Genomic DNA, 25,338 nt, shown 5'->3' on the forward strand with positions numbered 1-25,338 from the left:
TGAAGAAATGGATAGGCTGGTCTTTATGGTAAGTATCTCACACTACGGCATTTACTTGCTTCATGGGTTAGTGTTTTTCAGCTACTTATGATGCATTAAGCTACTTGTTTTAGTTTAACCATAGTAAATATAAGGAGGCAATTAATATAAATTTTGCATGAGATCATATACCCTGTGGGAATGATGCTTACTGAAGTGATTCCTTTGTTTGGTAGACCTAAGTTGAGACGAGGGCTTATCTTGAAGATCAGGTCTTCAAACCTTTTTTAAATTGAGACTAACTGGAGTTTAATCAGGCTTATGTGTTGCACCAATCATTATATAGTTTCTTACTAATCTGGAAAAGAAACGTGTACCATTATCACCTTTACCTGGAAGTACTTTGAATGTGGCAGATGTATTATATGTCAGCATACAAACAAATAGAAGTTGGCTTGTAAGTAGACAGGCACACCACTTGTCATCGTTTTCTACTTAGTTTGCTGAGTAGCGATGTATTATACTTTGTGTGGATGTGGAGATGTTATATATTTAATACAGTATAAACATTTAAGTTGAGCATACGGGAAGACCTATGCTACATAAATAACAGAAACTTTAAAAATGTCACTGCTAAACATTACTGTGGTGTAAATTTGAGTAATACTGATTTATCTGAATGCAGGATAATATTTGCTGTAAAGATTTCTCCATGATTAGACTAGAAAACAAAATCATAAATACTTTGAACCCTTACAGGCTGATTTTATTTTAAATTGTGACACTGCTACCTAATGGCTTAAGTAATGACATGCCTTTAATGACTTAAACTGAATTGTATGTTAATGATGTTCTTGCTATATAAATACATTTGTGTTTCAAGCAGTTATTATCATCTGAGTTGCTAAATGTGAACCACACATGCTTTTCAATAAAAAGTACAACATAGAAGATTTATTCATTTTTTTCATGACAAATATCTCCAAAATGTGGCATTTCATTTTATAAGTTCTTTTTTTTTTTGGAGTGGGGATAGGACTTTATCAGAGACCTATTTAGTGCCAAGGGATTTTAGTGCAAAATGACAATTTCTGTGGCTGTGAAGTCACTGCTCCGATTCACAATTTTATACTATAAAAGTTATTGATTAAGCAAAAGTGTTTTATTTCAGTTTAAAATCAAGGAAAGTTGATATAACTGTTAGGAACCTCTCCACTGATTCTGTGGGATTTAAAATTTTGTCCAGTTAGTTTATTTAATTGACAAATTATTTGCCTTTATTCGTTCGTTTTCTCTTTACTGTCTGCTCCCTTACTTAATTGTTATGAAATCCTTCTATTCCATATACCTAATTGTAGTGCATGCATCATAGCTCAGAAACTAGAAACAATTAAAAATTAAATGCCTTTAAACAGCACGACATCCATTAGTAAAATATTAACAGATTTTAGAAGATTCAACTACAGACTTTTTTTTGTCTCAGACACTAAGATACAATGGCCTGGTAAATAACAAAGCTTACAGTACAAGATTTAAGTGGCTCATGCAGTCTTGCACATAATCTTGTGTAATTATGAAACACATTGATTTTTATCTATTTATTTGTTCTCCGCCCATTGCCTGACACCCAACAGCCCTCCTTCAGACAAACGACAAAAGCCAACTGCTGAAGCTATCATTTAAGCAGCCATCAGATATTTTTACTCTAGCCCTAACATCCTGTCCCTTGGTGGCTGATGTGGGTACTCACTAATTTGAGTAACTATACAATAATGTGCTTCTATGAGATGACATGACTGCTCCCATACATATCCTCCCCTGGAAGATCTGTCTCTCTAACTACTTCTGGAGCAGATTGGAAGCAGCTGAGCATGTATTCCCAGTTCAATCTGATGGTGCAGCAACCTCTCCTATGACAGACGCAAGACATATACCACTCACTCCCAGCCCCCACCTTCAGCTCCTGAGTTGTCCCTTATGCTTGGATTGCATGGGTTGTAGTGAGGACTTCATCCTTCTACAAGAAACACATCAATGTTTTTTGTCAGTATCAAAAAGCTTTCAGCAGCTGTCACATTATTATTTGTCTAAGACATCATGTGGACAAAAAGTGGTGCTGTTTCTTTTTAGGCTTGGCTATAACATACCATCTCCGATGAGAACCAGACTGGATTGGTTGGTGGCCTTTCCATCTTGCAGCTGGAAGGTGAAGGTTCCTTCATCCTCGTCTTCAAGCCTGTCCATGAACATCTCAACTATGCCTGTTTTTGTGTCCTTGTTCATTTTGTATTTCTGAAACAAACGAAAAGTCAATAAATATTTGTTATCAGACTGGAGTCTGAGGCCTTGCCTAGAAGGTAGATGCTGAAGACCACTTGGAAAATCAATCAACATTATAAGGATCTCACAGATTATATATATATGCATATCTGTCTGTATTGGGCTTTGATTCATGTTTTCCATACATTTATTTGTACAAAGACATTTCAATGGAAAACATATAAATATATGTCAATGTTAGGAAGGTAGAAAGAAACATGAGAAAGAAGACTGACATAATTATTGAAATAATAAATTCTGTGAATTATACCATGGATTGTTAAATGTTTTTTTAAAATTGGCACAGTGATGTAGCGGTAGCATTGTCACCTCACAGCAAGAGGTTTTCTGGTTCAATTCTTAGCTAAAGTGCTTTCTGTGCAGAGTCTACATCTCCTCCTTGTGTTTGTATTTGTTTCCTCCGAGTCCTCCGGTTTCTTCCCACGTTACAAAGACATGCATCTGGAGCATTTCTCCCTGAACTTCTGCTGAAAATTGGCTTTGTTCCAAGTTGGTATTTCCCAGTTAACAAATGTTAAATAAATAAATAATCTTTACTGTGATTCCATTAAAAATTTTAGTTCATCTACACACACACACATATATATATATATATATATATATATATATATATATATATACAGAATAAAAATGATTTTAAACAGACTCTATATATAAAGCAATTTTGACATGATTACAAGTTAAAAAAATACAAGAAAAATATTGAATGAGTGGTTTGGCTTAAAATGTCAAATTCCATGAAATGTCATGTTTTCACCAGTACTCATAGCAAATCCTAGAATTTTACTACATATTTCCAGAAAATGAAAAAAGGAAAAAACATGAGTGAATGCCCTGGATATGTCTAGAATCTCTGAGGGGTAACTTGGCCTCACAGGTTTTAGCTTTCAGTGGATGAAACTTTTTAAACAATTATTTTAACTACAGTTCATATAGTGATTCTCGATTACTATAATGAGTAGCTAAATGATGACTACATGACTGCAAAATGTACTAATCAGATTTATTTTATTTTGGTGGTTATACATGTAAGAAACCTGACTGGAAAATCCTGAACTGAGTACTACAACTGCAAAACATTTATTACAATGTGCTACACATCACAGAAAGAAAACAAGAAAGAAATATTTGTTCTTCAATTCTGTTTATTCCTGAGTACTGTGGGCAAAAGTACCCACACCCCTGATTAATATTAGAAACTGTAGAAGGAACAACATTTGAGAGGAAAATATTTTTAAATCCTGGAGTAATTTCACCAATGTTAAGTACCACCATGCAGGCACTTGGGGTTGTTAAGCTATTTGTTAACTACATTTAGTGATCTTCAGCTTACAGACTGTGAACGTGATAACATTTCATATGTAATGGTCTCTGGAGAGTTACATTACCCTCAGCAATACAGTCAATAATCTGAATGAAACCTGCAAAGAATATTAGTGTCTAATACTAAACTATAAACTGCAACTATAAAGTGGTGGCCTACCTCACCATGTGTGATCTCACGGTCATTGAAGACATATTTAACTTGACTTTTTGGTGACAGCGATTCAGCCTGCAACCAAAATCGAACTCTTCCCTTCTCCAGGAGCTCCACTGCCAACTCTGATTTGAGTGGAATAACTGCAAAATAAAAAAAAAAGTTGGCAATATTAAAAAGTGAATAAGTATTAGAGTGACAGCTTTGTTATGCGTACCATGGATTATCTTTGAAAAAGCCAGTTGTGCACATTTTGAAAACTTGTCAATTTTTTGTCTGAATGTCTTTAAAATATATATATATATAAAAAAACTCCCAGTGTTAAGTAGTGATCGCTGTTCACATGAGGCTGACTGCAGCATTGGTGATGAAGGGGTTTTAGCAACATTTTTCCACTACAGAGGTAGAAAGGATGGTCTGCTTGGGCTGATACCTCATTGTTACGTAGGTGACCACTGAAAGAAGTGCAAACTATTCTCCAGGAAGGAAGAGGTAAAATCAGTCAGGTAGGCCATAATGTGAAAGTAATTCCCTATATTCTGGTATCTAGGGGAGTGGGACACTGCAGTAAATGCACTTCATGAGAGTGAGCAAAACGATAACATAAATAAAAGAAATCATAGAAAATACAAAGCAACTAGGCCATATGGCCATTTATGCCTTCCCAGTACCCAGTCTTAGACCTTACTTTACTTTTTCAAGGATCAAATGGCCACTCATTTCAATGGGAGAAGTTGTGAATACTCATCCAGTTGTCTAATTCCTTTTTAAAGATCCTAGTGCACTTCATTGCTTGATCTGGAGTGGAAGTTTATTCCAAAGAAGTCACGGTGTGATGAAGCTGTTTCTCCACCATAAGATGTTTGTTGCCTGAAGCAGGTTCAGATCTATGGTCCTCATATTCATTGACCTGTTTGATTTGTGGAGATATTAGAAGTCTTGGACTGCTGGATCCCTAAAGGCCCTAAAGGCAAGGCACAAGTTGCCCCTAAGAAATCTGTAGGACACTGAATACACAGATAGAGCCTCCAGTCTCTCCTGATAGCTCAGGTCTTTTAGGCCCATGATCTTTTTCATTTTTCAAGCACGGAAGGGTTGTGGCTGACTAAGTTTGTGGACGACTGCAAACTGGGTGCTATAATAGAGTCTCCGGCTGACATGGAGATCCTCCAGAAGGGCCTAAATGAGACTGATGCATGGTGTCAAAGCCATGGTCTCAAGCTAAATGCAAAAAAATGCGTAGTAATCCCCTTTGGAAAAAACAGAGTACCCGCAAACTACAACATAGGAAGTAATCCCCTGAAATCTGAAGAAGAAATAAGGGATCTAGGGACCCAAGTAGATAGTCAGTTTCCTTTGATAACCATGTTGCCAAAGTGATTAGAAAATCCTTTTATGTGATCCATCTGATCATGAAAGGGTTCGCATCAAGATCTAAGGATGTAATGGTGCCCCTCTACTCTTCCCTCATCAGACCCATTATTGAGTACAATGCACCAATTGGAATGTACCTGGCTAGACATCTCAAGCAGCTGGAGAGACCACAGAGGTACCTAACCAAGAGGATTACTGGCTTCAAACAGTTGCCCTATGCAGCACAATTGAAAAAGCTAAAATTGTTCTCTGTTGCATACCGCCTTCTCAGAGGCGATCTCTGTCTAAAGTACAGAGCCATGTCCAACCCAGAATTGTTGAATATGCTCCATCTTAGCAAAACCAAATCTACTCGAGCTACACGCTCTAGGGATATAAACCTCAACACAACAATGAATAGAACATGCTGGAGGGATAGATTCCCTTCGCAGAGACTTCCCTTACTATGGAATAGGGTCCCGATCTACATAAGACAGAGCCCCTCACTATCACTCTTCAAGAGGAACCTTGATGAGTGGATGGGTAACAGAAAGTTCACACCGGGGATCACACCAACAGCACTACTAGATAGGGGCCAAGGGTACTAGCTGCTAGTACAAGGGTCTAGAGAACTACTAAAGGGGAGTTGAATACCGCACAACGTGGCTGAGCTAATATATGCCTTTGGGCAGATAGCCCAGTACCAACCTATGAACCTATAAACCTATTAGGAACCTCTGAGGTCTCTCCAACTGCCTAATATGTCTAGTAAGATACATCCCAAATGGGGTATTATATTTTATGATCGGCTTATTCAGTGTAGAATATAGAGGGGTACTGTCTTCTTTGAATCTAGAGGAAATACCCTTTGCAATCAGGTGTGCCAGACTTACAAAAAATATACAGTATCCTCTAGGTAGGAGAACATGGATCACAGACTGAGTGCCATGTCAGAGCCAGCCACTTGACAGTGTAAAAATTGACTGGAGGTGATTTTGTTGCAAGATAAATCTTATATGAAAATATGTAAAAGGATTAAGAAATAAGATAGCATAAAATAACAGCTTGACTAATTAATTTCGTAATATTCTTTCTTCGTTTTCATTAACTTACTTGGGAATTTGTGGTCATAGCTGAGCTGCAGCAGACGCTTAATCTCTGTAACAAAAGAGAAAGAGGAGTTAAAATTAAGATCTTGTACAGTATGTCTATTACTAATTATTGTTTTTTCGTTGTGCTTCTTTTAGATGTTTTTGCAGTATATAGTATAAGGATTTGCAGAGAATGTATGTGTTCAGCATTTCTTAGGCAATTATTTTATCAGAGACAAGGTTAACTCTGATGCCATGTTATCAAAAGCACTTTCCACTTAAATACACTACAGAGCATGTCAACATGGAATGTACTTTCCTTTTAAAATTAAATGAGTACAATTTCATTATTTATCATAAGGGATGATTTTTAGCTCATGAGATTAAAATGACCAGGTATTTCCTGCTGTCAGTGTACAAACACTATCTTCTCTTGCCTTTGCATGCGTCACTTTTTGATTTATATACACTAAAGTGTTGGAGCTTGTGTGATTTAATAATCTAGTTATAATCTTCTGGGAAAAAAACATTAAGAAAGTTATTGTTTTATGTACACAGTTTCATGATTATACTTCTAAACAGATGAAAAGCTTATTGGTGTTTCATAAATGTTATTAATTATACTAGCAATATTACACAGTATACATTGTTACAAGTTGAAACAATTATTTTTATTTTATGATGTAGTCATACTTCAAATTACATTTGAAATGATAATGAAAATGTTAAATTACAGTGTTTAAAAATATAATAAAATATGTTTGATAAAAAATAAGATCTTCCAGTATACGTGCAAATCATTAATACTAAACATGCAACATTTCAACATTTACTTACATTATTCTTTATATAAACATGGGGCGGCCACGGTGGTGCAGCGATTAGCATTGTCGCCTCACAGCAAGAGATTCTCTGGTTCGATCCTTGGCTGGGGTGCCTTCTGTGTGGAGTCTGCATGTCCTCCCTGTGGTCGCGTGGGTTTCCTCCGGGTGCTCCGGTTTCCTCCCACATCCCAGAGACATGCTGTAGGTGGATTGGACACTCTAAACTGGCCCTAGGTGTGAGTGTGTGCATGTGTATGCCTTCTGTGGAAGGTTGGGCGTCGGGCTGGCAACTTGATAATGTAAAACTCCACTGCCAATCATGAGCAGACAGGTGATCCGCTGTGGCGACCCCTAACCGAGAAAAGCCGAAAGAAGAAGATTCTTTATATAAACATAAAAATTACTTTTCAGTCAGGACTACTGAACGCTAGAAGATTCTTAGATGTCAAATACTACACTCATACAGCAATAAAACCCCTTTGTCAATATGGCTACTCTTCTTCAGAAACCTGAGTACAAGAAAATCAGCTAGATAAGCATGCTATAGGTAATAATACAAGCCTAATAATTTTATTGAGTTATGTTTAGACTACGCTCACTAATACTATAAAAATAAATTCTATACGTGTGCCAGCTTCCAGTCTATATACTGGAAGGATTTTTCTTACCATCTTCATCTAGAGTGTAACTTGAGGAGGCACCATCAGTGTCACTGACAGCACAGGAATAAATGCCCACATCTTCCAGGGAGAGGTCCTTGAATACAGCTCTTGTCCTGTAATGACATAGAAAGAAATGGATCCAGCATGCCAATTCTAAAAATAAAGTGTCATACACAAACCTTTAATATCATATAGAACATGTCACCTTCATCTTATTACACAGAAATCAAGTTAGTTTAGAAACAGTTAAAAATCAAATATTTTATGGCCGGTAAGAGTAAGCAAGCGACAAACTAATAAATAAATAAATAACACGGAGACAGCTGAAATAGAAATAATCCATTCTAGATACTATGTAGAACATCACATCAGTATAGCCTGTTAACAAATGGAACCATAGAGTATTGTGGGTGGAACAGCATGTGACAGATCTAGATCAGCGCCACTATTAACAATTAAAATGTGGTCAGTGGCTGTGGTCTCACAATGTACACCACTGACCACCAATTAAAATGTGAGGGGAAATCAGCCTAAAGAGGGTATGGCAAATGCACATAGCTGTCTTGGAGTATGGCCAACTCTTGACACAACTGAATAAGCCTTTCAGTGACCAGCTAAAGAGAAGACATATGGCCAATGACTTCTCAGGATTTCAGTCACCTTGCCAACTGTTTCAATGGAAATATATGAACAGTAACTGAGCCTAAACACACACACACACACACACACACACACACACACACACACACACACACACACACACACACACACACACACACACACACAACTTATCAGGAGGGGCTAATAATACTTTTCTTTTACCAGTACTCCCTTGTTGTCTTAATGGTAATGCTCTCATCAGCTAGACCAAGGTGTAACACCAAGTACATAATTACTGTCTACTCTTAAAATGAGCCAGTCATAATATAATTGTTTGGTAGCCATGATTAAAACAGTTGCTCTTTGAAAGGCAGACAGCAGCAGTTAAAGATTCACCAGCAATGTGCCAATTATCCTAGGTACTAATAAATTAATCAGCTGTCACAAACTTTTGCATATGACTAATAAAAATGCTTCACTTACTAGAAATTATGCACTAGAGATGAAACAATAAATATGCAAACAAGTATATGATGCTACAGAGAATAGTAAAACGTTGAAAAAAAACCCCCACTATCTACAGCTGGATGATCCTACTCCCACTAACTAGAGGTTACTGTAATCTAACTACCACTGATATTCTATAGCAATTCAGCAGCTGCAAGTGACACACATACAAAACACACACTTTTGAACTCACTGACTCTGGAAAAGCAAGCTGGATTCTCTTTACTCAGCTGTCCTTGTAGAGACCCTTTACTGCCTCCAAGCTTTTTTAAAGCGTATCACATATACAGTCTAAACAAAGAAGAAAGGACAGCAGTTCTGTCCCTGTATTTTTTTGCAAGTCCGAATTTTAAAATCTAAACATTTTTCTTCTTATTTAAAACAAAGCTGCATATATTACATAGAGTTCCATTCTAAATAGGGTAATGTAGCTTTTGATAGGGAGTAGTGTGTGTGTGTGTGTGTGTGTGTGTGTGTGTGTGTGTGTGTGTGTGTGTGTGTGTGTGTGTGCGTGTGTGTGTGCGTGTTTGTGTGTGTGTGTGTGTGTGTGTGTGTGTGTGTGTGTGTGTGTGTGTGTGTGTGTGTGTGTGTGTGTGTGTGTATCTAAAAACAGTTCCATACCAGTATTAACAACTGCGCAGTTACTGAGAATACAATTATAAATTTCACACATCTTTTCCACAGTTTGCATCTCTGAAGCCTCTTAAGTGAAAAGAAACAACCAGCACTTGGGTAGAACCATTTTGCTATTTTCACTTGGCAGCTTTTTGTCTTAATATCACTTCTACTGTTTAGACTGACCATTATGTCTGCATGCCTACATAATGTGCCATCAGCTGGATACACTCTAGCTTGGCAGTAGAACTGTCTCCAGCTCTTGCAGTATTGCTCAGATTCCCAAAACCTGGGTAGGGAATGGCTGCTGTGAATGCAATACCATAACCATTGAAGTAGCAGGCTGAGAAAGTCCAACATTAGAGCTCCGTCTGAGTCCATCTGTAATACACTACAGGTACTTAATACCAATGTATCTCTAGCAGGGTTAACATGGCAGAGTTTGCATTTTCTGCCTACTGGCAGGCGAACTCTCTGTGTAATTACCATGTCTTACCTTCCTCACAGCTGTGAAATGTTCTTCCCATGCTGCTTGCATCTTATTACATTGTGCAGCAATAAGCATCATTACCTGGTATATTCTTGTGCAATCACTGTTCAGTCATGAAAAATCTTTTGTTGCTGTTGTGCTTGTTCTAGGCACTTCTGTGCAAATCACTTTGATCCTTAAGCTTAGTCTTCAAATTCAACACATACTTCATAAAAAGTTCTTTGTGGGAATCTGATTCACCCTCCCACTCATCACAAATTAAGCCTTGAGAGTGCCATCTCTTATTTCCCAATAGCTGGCTAATAAGAAAATTTGCGTAAACTTCTTTTTTGTACACTGCGTATTTAGATGGAGTTAAAAAAGGGAACATTACAGGCTATGGCAAGAAGTATCCAATAGTAGGCTTTTGGGAGGATCATCTACTGTGTTACTTCTCCTGTTAGCTCCACTTGAGGAGTCCATTTTATGTACAATAACACTTTGTTTCATTTTTCCCTGCCTTTCAGAATCAAAAATTTCTAAGGCTTTCTCGCTCAGGTTTATAAGGTGTGATCTATGAGATGTGTCTGTCACGGCAGTCTCTCCCTTTATTATTTTTTCCAATTCCTCTTTGCAGCTCTTTCTCTTTATGATCCTCCCAGTTCCCTCCTTTGGGAAGTCTACTGTACTTTGTCAGCTACAGACCAGATTTAGGGTTTATTGCTACCAGCCATCTCTTCATCAGAAGCATCCCCAATCTAATACTCCAGTATCTTTTGACATATTTGGCTAAGATTTATGCTTGCTGCTACTGCCTATCTCTTTTACTAACAATCACATCACCAGTATCTATAGGTGGTGTGAGCTCTGTTTGGATTACTACCTTGCTGTTTTCTCCTGTGGTTGTCTTCTTTACTAGCTGTATATAACGGAATGCAGTCAAAGTATAGTATTATCAATTAAACTTCCTAGCACAATATTTGCCAGGATGGCCAGGATGTCATCAAACACTACTTTACTATAGTTATGGTAACTGGGGTCAGACATTTTACTAATATCATGTACAGCTTTATCTTTAAGCAGGCAAGTTAAAATAATCAAGAATTGCCACTGGTCAGTTTGGTGTTCATTGTCTACACATTAAAATGCCCACTCTTTATAATGAGAAGACAGTTTATACTGATCTTGGTATATAGAGCTGGGTTTTCAGTCCTGCTATGCATGTGAGTTTGGTTGAGTGAGCAGTTCTTTTTCCTGCAGGCTCTCGTTCTCCCTCTCCTATGCCTTATACTGACACTTTCTTTCCTCCTCTGCAACTTCACACTATCTCACTGTCTTTACTTGTTTGATTTCCAGGTGTTTCCTCTTCAGCTGTCATCAACTTAGTTCAAACTGCAATTTGAGATCAGTTGAGACCATACTGGGTGGACATTTTACTGCTTGCCACATACCTACAGCCCTTGCCATGTTGTCTTCATGTCTACTAGACTGAACGCTTACTGGACATGTGGCAGCATTTAAATTATCCTTGTTTGGACCAGTATGTACAAGTCCTTTTAATTTTCATTGTTTAACTGGTATTACCACTGACATTTTGCTCTTCAAAGCTTACTTTGCCCATTTTGTAACTATCCTGAATAAAAATAAAATAATTGTTGTACAGTGTATACTATTGTGTACTTACTTTGTGGTTGAAAGGGTGCACACGCCTTTTGGTGACAAAAATGTTTTGCAGGCCATACAAGTTCCAGTTTACAATGGAAAACAATTTACATGTCGAGGTACAAGCTGATAATCTCAGGCAGTGCCAACAATTAACATGTGACAGGCACGGCTAATTCTTTTGATCTGTACTACTACCTCAATTAAAATGTTATACATTGTAGCTGCACAATCCACACCACAGACCACTGACCACCGATTAATATGTGTGACGTGACTGGCCTTAAGGATGAATGGCAAATGCCCACAGATGCCTGGGGTTATTACAAACATCTCCGACTTCCAAATAAGCCTGACAATGAATAGCTACAGAACAGAGTAATAGTCACAAACTTGCCAAGATTTCTCCTACCTTCTTCTGAGGCCAATGTCTTCAATGGAGTCTTATCTGCAGTAGCCGAGACCTGTCACAACTATTTTGCTCTCTCTCTGTCAGACCCCCCCCCCCCCACACACACACACACACACACACAGTGTTTCCCTTCTAGTATCAGTACCCCCGTCCTGTCTTTATGGTAAGGTTATCAATAGCTAGACCAATCAGTTACTCTTGTGGAGGCAAAAGTATTTACATTTACTGCTCTTGTACTTGTTATCCGTGATTAACTGAATAGCCATCTTTTTGATTTTTGCTAATCAGTGGTGACTAGGGAGTACAAGAATATGCCAGAGGATATAAAATGACTAGTGACTGAAACGTACTTGGTATTTATTCTGCATAAGGTTAACGGATGCAGATGACAGCAAAATGTGCATGGATGATGAGATACTCCAGATAGCGTTTTTATTCATCTCTGTCATACAATGTACAGAAGTGTGGATACGGGTACTCAAATAAGTAGTTTCAGTTTTGCACTGGCCAGTTGGGAGATACAGTTAGCATCTTGAAAATTCATCACAAGCTGATACACAGAGCAAAAAATTGTAGAGATTTTACATAAAAATGTAGAACAAAAATAAAAATCATTTGAAAGCTCTATTACAGATGGATGTCATGGGTAGGGTTTTTGTAGAAAATTAGACAAATGTTTGTGAATCAAAACATCCAAACTTCTTCCCATAGTTGTTATTTTAAACCACACAGAATGTGATGACTTTACTCATTTTGACAGTGGCTTTACAGCAAACAAGAAAAGAAAGAACAAGTGCATAAGAACATAGCTGTGGAGTTTCCCTTCAGAGGGAAAATATAATTCACAACTGAGTGGAGGCAGAGGAGGTATACATGGACTGTGAGATGTGATAAACAAAGGTAGAACTCATTAAATATTTAATCTTTCATGGAGATGGTCACAATAAACATGGTTCACACTGGGAGCACAAGATGTTACGTCTTGAAGAAACATTATTAGAAACTGGAGGGAGTCAACACTGGATCCACATTTTACAAAACCAACTTGTGGAGGAATAACTATCCTGGGAAAGACTGACTCAAGTCAAGATGCTTGTTATCATCAGCATCAGTTACCTTTTTCCCATTTTATACATGTGGTCAGGTTGTCACATTAATAGTAACCAAATCATCTATTGTCAACATTCAAACAGTCAGGTGGCTAGGCTTGATGCAGTCATTCTTTCATACCACACAAACATGTGCATTCACACTTACAACCAATTTAGAGCTTCAATCCAGTACTTGAGATGCTTAGTATCTTGGCATAACTCTTTGCCTTTGTATTTATAATCAGATGGGATAGTTACTAAATGGGAGAGAGTTCTTACCTAGATTAGGGAGTACATTGATTAATGATGTGTTTAATGAATGTGGAAGGTAATCTGATAAATGCCTAAACTCAAAAAGCTCCATTAAGATTGACAATAAATGCAGCAGAAGTAATTGGCATAGTTCTGTGTTTAACCATCAGGGCCTGCAGCTTTTTCTCTCTGGATCTGCCTAACTGCTTGGCATATTTATTGCTAACTTACTGGTTGTGATAGGACTTGATGATCACTGGGGCTTAGATGTGTCAGAATAAGACTGGTAAAAGATGTCACGATAGGAATATTACCTTAATTTGAGATCTTTTACACATAGTAAAGGACTGAAATATGTTGTTACTATACAAAGGACTGGTTTGTACAGCCTCCTGGTGTTGTACTTCAACAATAATTCCATGCTACAGTGCTGCTTTACTGCTCAGTTAACTGCAAAGCGCCAAAGTCTGAGTAGTCACTCACTTAAAATACAAAATGATATAGTCCCTTAACTGCAAAACAAAAAGAAGCTATAACCAGGTAGTATCAGTCACAGAAATACTTTTCAGAATGAACAAAATCCAACTCAGGAAACCACGGATGATCCAAGATCAGATGTTTTATTATGTTGTCTTTAACACAGAAACATTCCAGCTTCTTGTGTCTTAGATGCTCCCTGCTGAATGCTTGGTCTGTCCATCTGATTGTATGAGGCTTGAACCGAAAAAAAAAAAAAAACAAACAAGTTGTAAATATATTTACTCCGAGTTAGTGCAACCTCAAAAACAGTGTATTAGAAATTAAGGGTATGGATGGTAGTGCCTTCCCACTGGGGGTACAGAGGTGTGTTCTCCTTTGGAAAAAAAAATAAAGTAAAACACCTCTTGCTGACTTGCTGCGGTCTGTGAATATAAACAATTTTGAGCAATCAGCAGTTAGGTAGTGATACATGGGTGAGTGGTATTCGAACTAATGAAGTAGTTCTTTTTTTTTATTAAAGACAATAAAAATAACTGAAATCTCATGAGCTTTCATACCAAGTACTTTGATAAAAGTGTTTCTTGTCTACACCAGGAAGAGATTCCACAGACATACAATCTTTTGATAGGTAATGAGAGTAACTGATTCTAGTTTAATGCTGTTGACAAGTTAAATGTCTAGAAGTTATCCACATCATGCCCCTGCTTCATTCCTTAACATCAAGTATTATACGATTTGTCCTTATTTACTGATTTGTCTGGTCTTCATCCATTTATGAAGTAGACTGAAGGCTGACATTTAGGTTTTATAGTTATGAGACTTGTAGGCAAACAGTCCACTCTAGAAAAGTGCTTATCACAGCATAGTAATTTTCAGCCCGACTGTTAATGATTGTAGCTTTACTTTCAGCAGTTCCAATAAAGACATTAAACATCACAGATGTTAGTGCTTGACTGCTACAAATATACCAGGTCTCAGTAGCAATGTTTGACACTAGGTCACTTAATGCATTGCATTTTTACATCGAAGGAGTCCAGATGAAAGCTTCAATTAATTAAGTTATGCCCATTGGCATGAAGTGCACAAAGCATGTAGCCATATTTTCCAAGGTAAGCTCTTCCCCACTGTAAAGAATTTGGTAGACTCAAAGGGAAGCTTTATGGTGATATTTTGCCAGGACATTGAAGAACCAGATAAAATTAGCTGGGGTGATGGAACAAAGAGGAGAAAAAGAGTGATCCTTATAAATTAGGAAAATGTGAAACTTTATGGACCGAACCATACATGAGGTCATCAAGTTTTTGTGCTGTGTTTCATCAGATCCCAAGTACAAGGTAACTTCTAAAGATTCTGACAATTTAAATAAAAATTAGTAGGGCGGAAATCATTAAATTAGTCCACAAGATGAGAGGATAAGGGGGAGGAACCAGCAGAAGAACCACTAACAAGAACCCTAGAAAAGGATGTCATTGATACAAGAATGGAGAGAGATGCCACCAAACCCGTGAAATAAACCAGAGTTGTGGTTCCCCTCAAGACTGGTAAACAAATGATTAAGCTTAGCAATCATAGACCAGCATTCTTAATAAGCATATATGTCAATATACTGGACTAAGTATTATCTGGGAGATTAGTTGAAATTTTCTCACAACTTATTGAGGCAGGACATGATGGCTTTGTTAAGGAAAGGCAGGGCATAAACAGCAGGGGGGATACAGACAGAACTTGTGATTAAGACAGAAAAAGGAGGATATCCCGATGCAGCTGTGGTGGTTTTGTAGTTACAAAAAAGACATTTGATTCAATCATCCAGGAATTTTGTGGACATTCTGAGTTGGAGAAACACCGGGGACAGATTTACTCAGATGGATCAAGGCAATAGGGATCTCAGAACCCACAAGCATTAGGCAAGGTACTAGGCAGGGATATCCATTATCTAAGGGCATTCATTTTAGTTATATATGATTGTTAATAAAATAATAAGACAAAAAAATGAAACTATGGAGGGGGAGGAGATGAAACTAGCATATTTAAGGCTTTTTTTTATTATTGCATACTTACTACTGAAGACTACCAAAAAGTCTTGAAATCAGTGCTGTGCGTACTTAAGTGATTCAGAAAGGTGCCAGGATTACAGTCAAGTAAAAAGAAAAGGTAATAATTTCAAATCTTAGAACCAGCTTGCTTAGTCACGAGATATGGTTGATAGCCTTATAGGTGATTATTCGGCTAATGACCCCAGTGGATCTTTTTAAGCCGAGCCATGACTCCCAAATATTTCTGACAAGTTTTGATACCCTACTGTAATTTTATGCAGTACATGCATACTTGGGCATAGGTGGTCAAACATTTATATGCTGCCTTTGTCTACTAGAGACATAAGGGCCAGACCAGGGGTCAGTTTTTAATTCCCCATCAACTAGTCCAAGTTATGCTTGATTTGGGTAAAGGGAAGAACTCTGCTTCACATGAATGGGAAGTCTGCTCCAGAGAAAGGGTAGCCTCTGAAATACATACCTGTCCATCCAACATATCCTGTTTATGTTGCAGATAAGGTTAGGTCCCAAGATAAGGAATTCTGATGCGATTTATTTTGCAGATGTCCATCAGAGCAGGATCACAGGATGTTTTGTAGGCCAAGCATAGATTGCCTCTCAGCAATCTGTAGAAGACAGAGTAGAGGGATAAGACTTTGAGGAGATTTGTGTAGGACATGTCATTTAGGCCATGCATTCTTTTTGTGAGGAACCTCTGTGAATGCTACAGTTGTTGCATATGCCTGGACAGGTAAACACTGAAGGGGCACTGTACTCAATGACTGGTCTGATAAGGGCTGAGTAAAGTGGAACAATGACACCCTTGGACCTAGATGCCCTAGTCTTGCTTATAAGTTGCGCAGTATAGAATGATTTCATTACTACCTTAGGCATACAGTATGATACTCAAAGGTCAGGGTACTGTCCACATGCTTTCCCAAATCCCTAACCACTTGGTCTATTCTTAGGAGTGCATTATCAATACAATAGTGTCTAAGGGTAGTCAACTTTCCAAACTGTACTATTATGAATTTCTTGTCATTGATTTTTAGACTGTGGCTCTGACACCAGTTATTAGCCTGTGTCAGGCCTTCTTGGAGGGTATTTGTGTAATGGAGGAATCTATGACTGTGCCTAGTTTGCAGTTGTCTACAAACTTGGTCAGCCAGAGACCCTTGAGATTGGTTTTGACTTCAGAGAAGTAGATACCAAAAAAGAGCCATCCCAGCACTGAGCCTTCAGTGACTATGGAGCTTGAATAGCTGAAAATCAAGACTTACACATATACTAAGTGTGAGATTGGAGTTTGGATTATTCTCTTTTATCTGAGGTATGGCAATCTTGGACTTGGTATATATATATATATATATATATATATATATATATATATATATATATATATATGGGTATACTTCATATGACTGAAAGCTCATATGATCGACAACCATTTGACTGACATCAAAACATTGAAAGCTCAAAACTCTGAAAGCTCATATGGTCGACAGCTCATATGGTCGACACATGAAATCCAAAGCATTATGCCCTTTCCCCACTGTAGCACGACCCTGGAGTAGGAATAAATAGTTAGGGGGTGTGGGGGGCACAGCACCCCACATTGGGGGGTGTGCGCAGAAAAGCCCCCCACATATGTCATAAATTTTAAACATATATATGGATACTTTTAACTAAATTGACTATATTTATGTAAATAATGTGGGGGGCATAGCCACCCACACCCCCCAATGTGGGGGGCTGTGCCCCCCACACCCCATAACTATTTATTCCTACTCCAGGGTTGTGGTACAGTGAGAAAAGGGCATAATGCTTTGGATTTCATGTGTCGACCATATGAGCTGTTGATCATATGAGCTTTCAGTGTTTTGGTGTCAGTGTTTTGGTTGTCGAGCATATGAGCTCTCGATCATATGAAGTAGACCCATATATATATATATATATATATATATATATATATATATATATATATATATATATATATATATATATATATATATATAAGTTCAGGGGATATCAGGAGGTGCAGGGGAACTTACCTAAATTTAAAGAAAAAGAGTGATGTATAATATTCGCTCTTCTGCATTTTTGATCTTTTTTGGAATCTCAGTACTTGCCAAAGGAAGTCCCAAGATTTCAACAGGGAGTCAAAAGGAAACAGTAATAATGCGGCTACAGAGTAGTATAAAAGAGAGAATGCAAATGGTATTATAGAGAAAGTACAGTTTTGTACCTACCATAAATGTAGATGTTCGAGTGCTAATACAGCTGCAGTAATCACAGATGGGTTCTCTGCCGTCAGGCGGGTCCTCGGTCGGCCGAATTCCAAAGTCTTGGTCCGGCGTTGGTTGTCGTCGCTTTCTTTCCTGACATCAGTGCGACAGGGGTATATAAGACACAGCCGACGCCATATTCTTCAGTCTTTCTTGCCCCAGATGTCAGGTGCCCCCAGAAGGAAGGCAATACATAAATTATATATATATATATATATATATATATATATATATATATATTTATATATATTCAAGCAATGCAATGTAATCAAAAAACAGTAGTTGCAAGCAAATACACCATAGAAGGATAACCCCAAATTAGGTTGCAAGAGGAGGTGTTAGCCACTAGTCCTTTACCAAGAGGGGAAGGAGGGAGGGAAACCTGTACTGCAGCTGTATTAGCACTCGAACATCTACATTTATGGTAGGTACAAAACTGTACTATGTTCATCGTGCATACAGCTGCAGTAATCACAGATGGGTAGAATCCCAAAGCTATGCACAGGGTGGTAGGCACTAGGTGGAACTGGGATGAGCCAGAATGCCCTGCAACACAGCAGTGGCAAAGCCTGCTCTAGTTTTGGAATATAAAGGCAGGTGGTAGTGTTTTGTGAAGGTATATACAGAACTCCAAGTGGCTGCCTCCAAAATATCTTTGGTAGGCACTCCTCTGAGGAAGGCTGTAGAGGTAGCTGTGGCCCTGGTGGAGTGGGATCTGATGCTTGTAGGGACAGATTTTCCATGACAGGAGTAACAAAACCGTATGCAGTGGCCTATCCATTTTGAAATTGTCTGTTTGGTAACTGGCTTCCCTTGAGCTCCTACAGCATAGGACACAAAAAGTTGTTCTGATTTCCTGAAAGGCTTTATTCTGTCCAAATAGTAACATAGCTGTCTATGGATGTCTAAGGAGTGTAGCAGCCTTTCCCCTTTGTTTTGAGGATTGGGGTAAAAGGTAGGTAAGTGTATGGCTTGATTTAAAGCTACCCTGGATACCACTTTAGGCATAAATGATAGGTTGGTTCGAAGGGAAACCCTGTCCTGATGGAAGATGAGAAAGAGCTGCACAGCCATGAGGACTTGTAGTTCCGAAACCCTATGAGCTGAGGTAATGGCCAGAAGGAAAGCTGTTTTCCAGGACAAATATTGCAAATCTGTTGAGGCAGCTGGTTCAAAGGGAGGCAATGTTAATTTTTCTAAAATGTAATTAAGATCCCAGGCTGGCACTGGTTGTTTCCTTGGTGGTCTTATATTCTTAGCCCCTCTGAGGAACTGTCTTAAGAGTGGGTGAGAGAATAAGGGTGGATCCGTGTTGAATTCTGCAGAAATGGCTGAGGCATGGATTTTTATGGAGGAAAATGAAAGTCCACTGTTCAGCAGCTCAGCTAGATACTGTAATACCTGAGGCAAATTCAGTTTTCTAGGGTCCTGGCCTTTTTTCTCATTCCAAGAGCAAAACCATTTCCATTTTGCGGAGTAAGCCTTTCTAGTAGATGGCCTTCTGGCCTCCAAAATGACATCCTGCACCTCTTTGGGGAGTAGGGTCTGTTGAGGTGTTAAGGAATTTTCCATGCAGCGAGATTGAGTGTTTTTAGCTGGCTGTGAAGAGTTTTGTAGCTGTGCTGAGTCAACAGGAGAGGCATTAGAGGTAGGGGCCAGGGAGGAGTATGTGTTAGGCTCCTCAGGAGTGGATACCAGTGTTGTCTTGGCCAGTCTGGAGCAATCAGTATCATCTTCAGTCTGTCTGCTCTTGCTTTCAAGAGCACCTTGGGCAGAAGAGGCAGAGGTGGGAAAGAGTAAACTGTCCATGCTGTCCAACTGAATGAAAGGGCGTCCACTCTCCAGGCCTTTGGATGAAAGGTCCTTGAATAAAACTTTTCCAATTGATGATTCCTGTGGGAGGCGAAGAGATCTATGTCTGGCCTCCTCCATGCTTGGATTATCTTTGTAAACACTTGAGGATGCAACTTCCATTCGTGTGGATCTGTCATATTTCTGCTTAGATTGTCTGCCAGCATGTTTTCCAAACCTGGCAAGTACTGTGCTTGAAGTTCGATTTGCCATTCCAGAGCCAAGTTCCAAAGTGTCATGGCTAGTCTGCACAGGGGGTATGAATGTGTTCCTCCTTGTTTGTTTATGTACCACATTACTGTGGTGTTGTCTGTTCTTATCAATAATTGCCCTGGATGCAGGAGGTCCTTGAAAGCTGTAATTGCATTTATCACTGCTTGCATTTCTTTTTGATTGATGTGAAGGTGCTTTCCTTTTTGGGACCATTTGCCCTGAATGCACCTGTCTGTCATGTGCGCCCTCCAGGCGTAATCTGAGGCATCTGTTGTGATGACTTGATTTGCTTGAGGCTTGCAGAATGGGAGACCTGTGTTTGTTTGACATGCTTGGGCCCACCATAGAAATTCCTTTTGCAAACATGGAATTATTGGTATTATTGTTTCCAAACTGTGGCTGTGTTGAGACCATAGGTTTTTTAGGTACCATTGAAGTTTCCTCATATGTAACTTTGCACATGGGATTAAAAGAATGCAAGATGCCATGAAACCCAGAGCCTGCAGGATTTTCCTTGCAGTAAGCCTGGTACAATTTGCTAGTATTTTGAAGTACTGAGTTAGTTGCCCCTGTTTTTCTGGCGTAAGATAGGCCATCTGGGTGTTTGTGTCCAAGTTGGCACCCAGGAAAGTTATTTTTTGAGATGGCGTTAGTCTGGATTTCTCTTTGTTGATTGTGTATCCCAGAGAGTTCAGTAACCGTGTTGCATAAGCCAGATGATCCAGAAGTATGTGCTTGCTGTCCGCTTGGATCAGGCAGTCGTCCAAATAAGGGTAAATTTGTATCCCTTGAAGTCTGCAGTAGGCAATTACTGATGCCAGGCATTTCGTGAATACTCTGGGTGCAGTAGATAAGCCAAAGGGCAATGCAGAGAATTGATAGTGGATTGAACCTGCAAGAGGTATCTTCTGCAGCTTTGTCTGATTGGGACATGCAGGTATGCCTCCTTGAGGTCCAATGTTACCAGCCAAAACTCCTTGCCCAGCATGGGAAGAAGCTGCTGTAATGTGAGTATCTTGAATTTTGGTACGAGTAAGAATGTGTTTAGGATGGATAAGTCCAAAATGGGTCTCCAGTCGGTTCCTTTCCTTGGTACCAGAAATAGCCTGGAATAAAAACCTAGGCCTTGTTCGTGAGTAGGTACCTCTTGAATAGCTTTCATGTCTATGAGCTTTGAAATTTGTAGTTGTGCCTCTGCCCTTTGATTGTGTGGCAGGTTTGGCATGCCTCTCATTTTTGGTAGAGTGTGAAAATGAAATCTGTAGCCTCTGTCTATAACGTCCAGGATCCATTTGTCTGTTGTGACAATATGCCAATTTCTTGTAAATAATGCCAGCTTTCCTCCCAAGGGTGCTGCCAGCTGAGACTTGCTTGGCATGGAAAGGAGGAAGTCATTGGGTTTGTTTCCTATATTGTTGTGCACTGTCTTCGCCACCTCTTGGTGCTGGAGTTTGCCATTGCCTGCCTCTATATGATCCTTGTGATTGTCCTCTGCCCCTTGAGCGCCTGTATCTACCTCTTTGGGGCTTGTCCGTGGCTGGAAAGGACCAGTTTTTAGAAGGCCAATTTCTGCCAAAACGTGGTGGTTGAACCTGTAGAAAAGCTTTGACAGATTGCATAGATTTGGCTTTTTCTTCCATTTTCCATAGTATCTCCTCAGCATTAGTACCAAATAGCACATCCTTTTGTAAAGGCGCATCTAGTAGTTTAGCTTTCACATGATCAGGCAAGATTTGTTCCCTAAGCCATGCATGTCTACGAATAACTGATCCTGTAACAGCAGCTCTACTTGAGGCCTCTAGGGCATCATAGCCACATTGTAAAGTGTGTTTACCCACTTGTTCTGCACTATGGATCATATCCTGCAACTCCTTCAAATCTGGTTGTTCAGGTTGAGACATTTTATTTCTTAATTGTGATAACAGAAACTGCTGATATTTAAGCATATGAAACTGACAATTTAAGGCCCTCATGGCTAGGGTGGCCGAGGTATACACCTTTTTTCCCCACCTTTCTAAGGATCTTGACTCTCTTTCGGAAGGTAGTGGATTCTTAGCAGTAGAGGCCTTCATTCCCTTGAGGCCTTGAGAAATGGTTTCAGGGTCAGCATTATGGCTTTTGTACAGAAATTGATGAGAGTTAGGAACTCTGTAGTACCTATCAGGCTTGACTGGGGCAGGAGGCAGGGAATCCGGATTAAGGCAAGCCTCCGAATAAACATCATCCAGTATGTCCAAGACAGGAGGAATTGCCAGAGGTCTATGTTGAGGTAACAAAAGAAATTCCCTAAGTCTTTTCTTGGAATCAGAAAAGTCTTGGCCTTTCCAATGGAAGTGTTCCCTCAAGGTGTGCAAGGTTTCCCCAAAAGAAAAATCCTCAGGAGGAGATACAGAAGGAATGGACTGCTCTGCATCAGAATCTTCAAAAGGGGAGAAAGAGTGTTCCTCTACATCAGAATGATCTGAAAAAATGGAGCCCTGATCAGAAGAGGGAGAATCTTCCTCCACTCTGGGTCTCTTGTCTGGAGGGGGTTAGGAACCCCTGATAAGAGTAATTAAATCCTCAGCCATTTTAAGCATCTGCTTTTTAGGCATGTGGCCTGGAGATGGGCCCTGTGCAACAGGCCTCTTGGGATGCCTGGCTGATTTGGACTTAGTAAAGGCCTTAATTGAAAAGGAAGATGAGGGTCTAAAGACACCATGGGTGGAAGTGGACCTGTCCACATTAGGAGGCTCAACGCTCACAGTGGCTTCGGTGGTTGTAGTCTGGGTATGGGCCGAGGTACCTGCGGTCTCGGTTACAGAAGACCCCGCCAAAGAAGTGTTGTTGGTAGTCAGGGACTGCATAGGCGTCTCGCTGAGAACCGGACCACGTGTAGCCGGTTTTGGCGTGGTGTCGGTGGGGACCGCGGACCTCACGTGTCGGTCCTTGTCCTTACGTTTTTTTGGACAAAACGGTAGTCGGAGTGTCTGACGACATTTTATAATCAAAGGCTTTACCGAAAAAGTGTTGGGCGAACTCCGCCCGACGCTTAATAGTGCGCTTATTGAAAGTAGTGCAAAAGCGACAGCCCGAGACGTCGTGATCTGGGCCTAAACAAGGTATGCAGAGGCAATGGAAATCCTTATGTGGTATTTGCTTCCCACAAGAAATACAATTGTTAACTTTTTCTGACATCGGTCTGAGGCAAGAAAAGTTTCCCCAACGGGGTACTTAACTTTAATGAAGACTTCGGTTTCCAGTTTTTCGTAAATTCAGGAGCTGGCCGACTGGCACTTGCGAACTGCTTCTGCTTCGGGCACCGCGTGGCAAAAAAGACTGAAGAATATGGCGTCGGCTGTGTTTTATATACCCCTGACGCACTGACGTCAGGAAAGAAAGCGACGACAACCGACGCCGGACCAAGACTTTGGAATTCGGCCGACCGAGGACCCGCCTAATGGCAGAGAACCCATCTGTGATTACTGCAGCTGTATACACGATGAACATCGTGGGTCCAGATTATTTCAGACTTTAGGTAGGAAATATACCGGAAGACACAATATAGATGAATATGTGCAGATTAGCAGAAAAAAATTCAGCTGCACCTGGAAAGAGAGGAAGATGAGATATTTGACGGTACTAATCAATTCAGTTAATTAACAAGCATTTAAGTAACAGTAAACAATCAGTTGCTGGATGTAGTCAGGAACTTGCCAATATCCCCTGTGCAGTCTAGGTTAGGGCAGATTCAAATCAAAACTGAGAAATGAGTAGCGGGATCCCAGGGAATAAAAATACCTCAGGAAATGCTGAGTGCTGGAAGATGGTGAAGGGGGTTATGTCTTCCCAAGTTTCTGAGCTATGCCTTAGCATTTATAATTAATATCCATATCAGAAAAAAAAACTGAAAGAAAGAAAGAATGAAAGAAGGAAAGAAAGAACGAAAGCAAGAAAGAAAGAAAGAAAGAAAAAACGAAAGAAAGAAAGAACGAAAGAGAAAGGAAGAAAGAATGAAAGAAAGAACAAAAGAAAGAACGAAAGAAAGAATGAAAGAAAGAAAGAAAGAAAGAAAGAAAGAAAAGAAAGAAAGAAAAGAAGGAAAGAAAGAAAGAAAGAAAGGAGAGTAGTGTTTGGAACTTGCTGGACAACAAGACCAACAAGCAGATAGGATAACCACAAATAGGACAGATTGCAAGAACACACTTTTCAGATGCGATTCTGCTATGAATCACTTACAGTCACAACTTTGTTTACTGGCTCAGCCATGTTTTTATTTTACTGCATGAGATGCTCTGGTGCTACACTGGTGAAATATCAGTGTCACTTACCCGTTAGTTCCAATATAATAACTCCAGTTTCCCGTACATTATACAACAGTTACAAAGAAACCAGTCATAAACATTTTAAGTACATTATAGCCATAAAAAGAAGTAACACACCTTGTTTTCTTTAATGGCAACGTACGCAAGTGCTCACAACATGCAAAGTACTCCTACATGCTACATTATGCAAGGTATATGTCTGTATTTCTTGTAACTCGGTACCGTAATACATGAGGTTACGTACTTTCCACCTTTGGTCTCAATGGTAACTGGAGATGGATCTGTAATGTCTTCATAATTTTTAGACCAAACAAACTTGGATCCTGGTCCAGCTTCAGCACATTCATAGACCAATGAAATGACTCCATCATCATCTACATCTACATACATCTCTTTGGTTCCTAGAAAAAAAACACAGATAGTAGTTTAAAATGATTAGGTCATGGTTTTCCAGGTGAGTTTTCTATATGTCTTTTCAAGCATGGGGTTGTTGTACTGTAAGTAATGGTCTGTGATAAAGAAATAATCTGATGAAACAAGCAATAATTAAAATGTTTAGTAGAAATTTTACTCATATATGTATTCATCTAAACTACAGGAGCAGAAAATGCCTGCAGAACTTAAACTGGTTTGCAATTCCACTTTGACAGAGTCAGAATAGGGAAGGTTATAAAAGTATCAATCAAATGACATAAGTAAATGTAACTAAATGCACAAATACAATGAGCATGTGAAAGAAACCAAAGACTTCAAATTCATTATCACAATCAACAGAACATGCTGGAGGGACAGGTTCCTCACCCAGGGACTACCCACGCTCTGGAATAGACTTCCT

General features: G+C 39.3%; 1 protein-coding gene across 2 annotated transcripts in view; it reads right to left on the bottom strand.

Moving 5' to 3' along the window:
- MYOM1 (myomesin 1) overlaps positions 1–25,338 on the bottom strand; it is an 848,953-nt gene that overhangs the window by 127,783 nt on the left and 695,832 nt on the right. For both annotated transcript variants that reach the window (XM_044065566.1, XM_044065567.1), the window contains exons 22-26: positions 24,748–24,904; positions 7,733–7,839; positions 6,263–6,307; positions 3,803–3,939; positions 2,127–2,271 (exon numbers count right to left, since the gene is read on the bottom strand). In XM_044065566.1, the coding sequence (XP_043921501.1) occupies positions 2,127–2,271; positions 3,803–3,939; positions 6,263–6,307; positions 7,733–7,839; positions 24,748–24,904 (591 nt within the window). The remainder of the gene's footprint in view (positions 1–2,126; positions 2,272–3,802; positions 3,940–6,262; positions 6,308–7,732; positions 7,840–24,747; positions 24,905–25,338) is intronic.

This window comes from Protopterus annectens, chromosome 3.part0 (genome assembly GCF_019279795.1).
Source record: "Protopterus annectens isolate FY-2018-M chromosome 3.part0, PAN1.0, whole genome shotgun sequence".
NCBI lineage: Eukaryota > Metazoa > Chordata > Ceratodontiformes > Protopteridae > Protopterus > Protopterus annectens.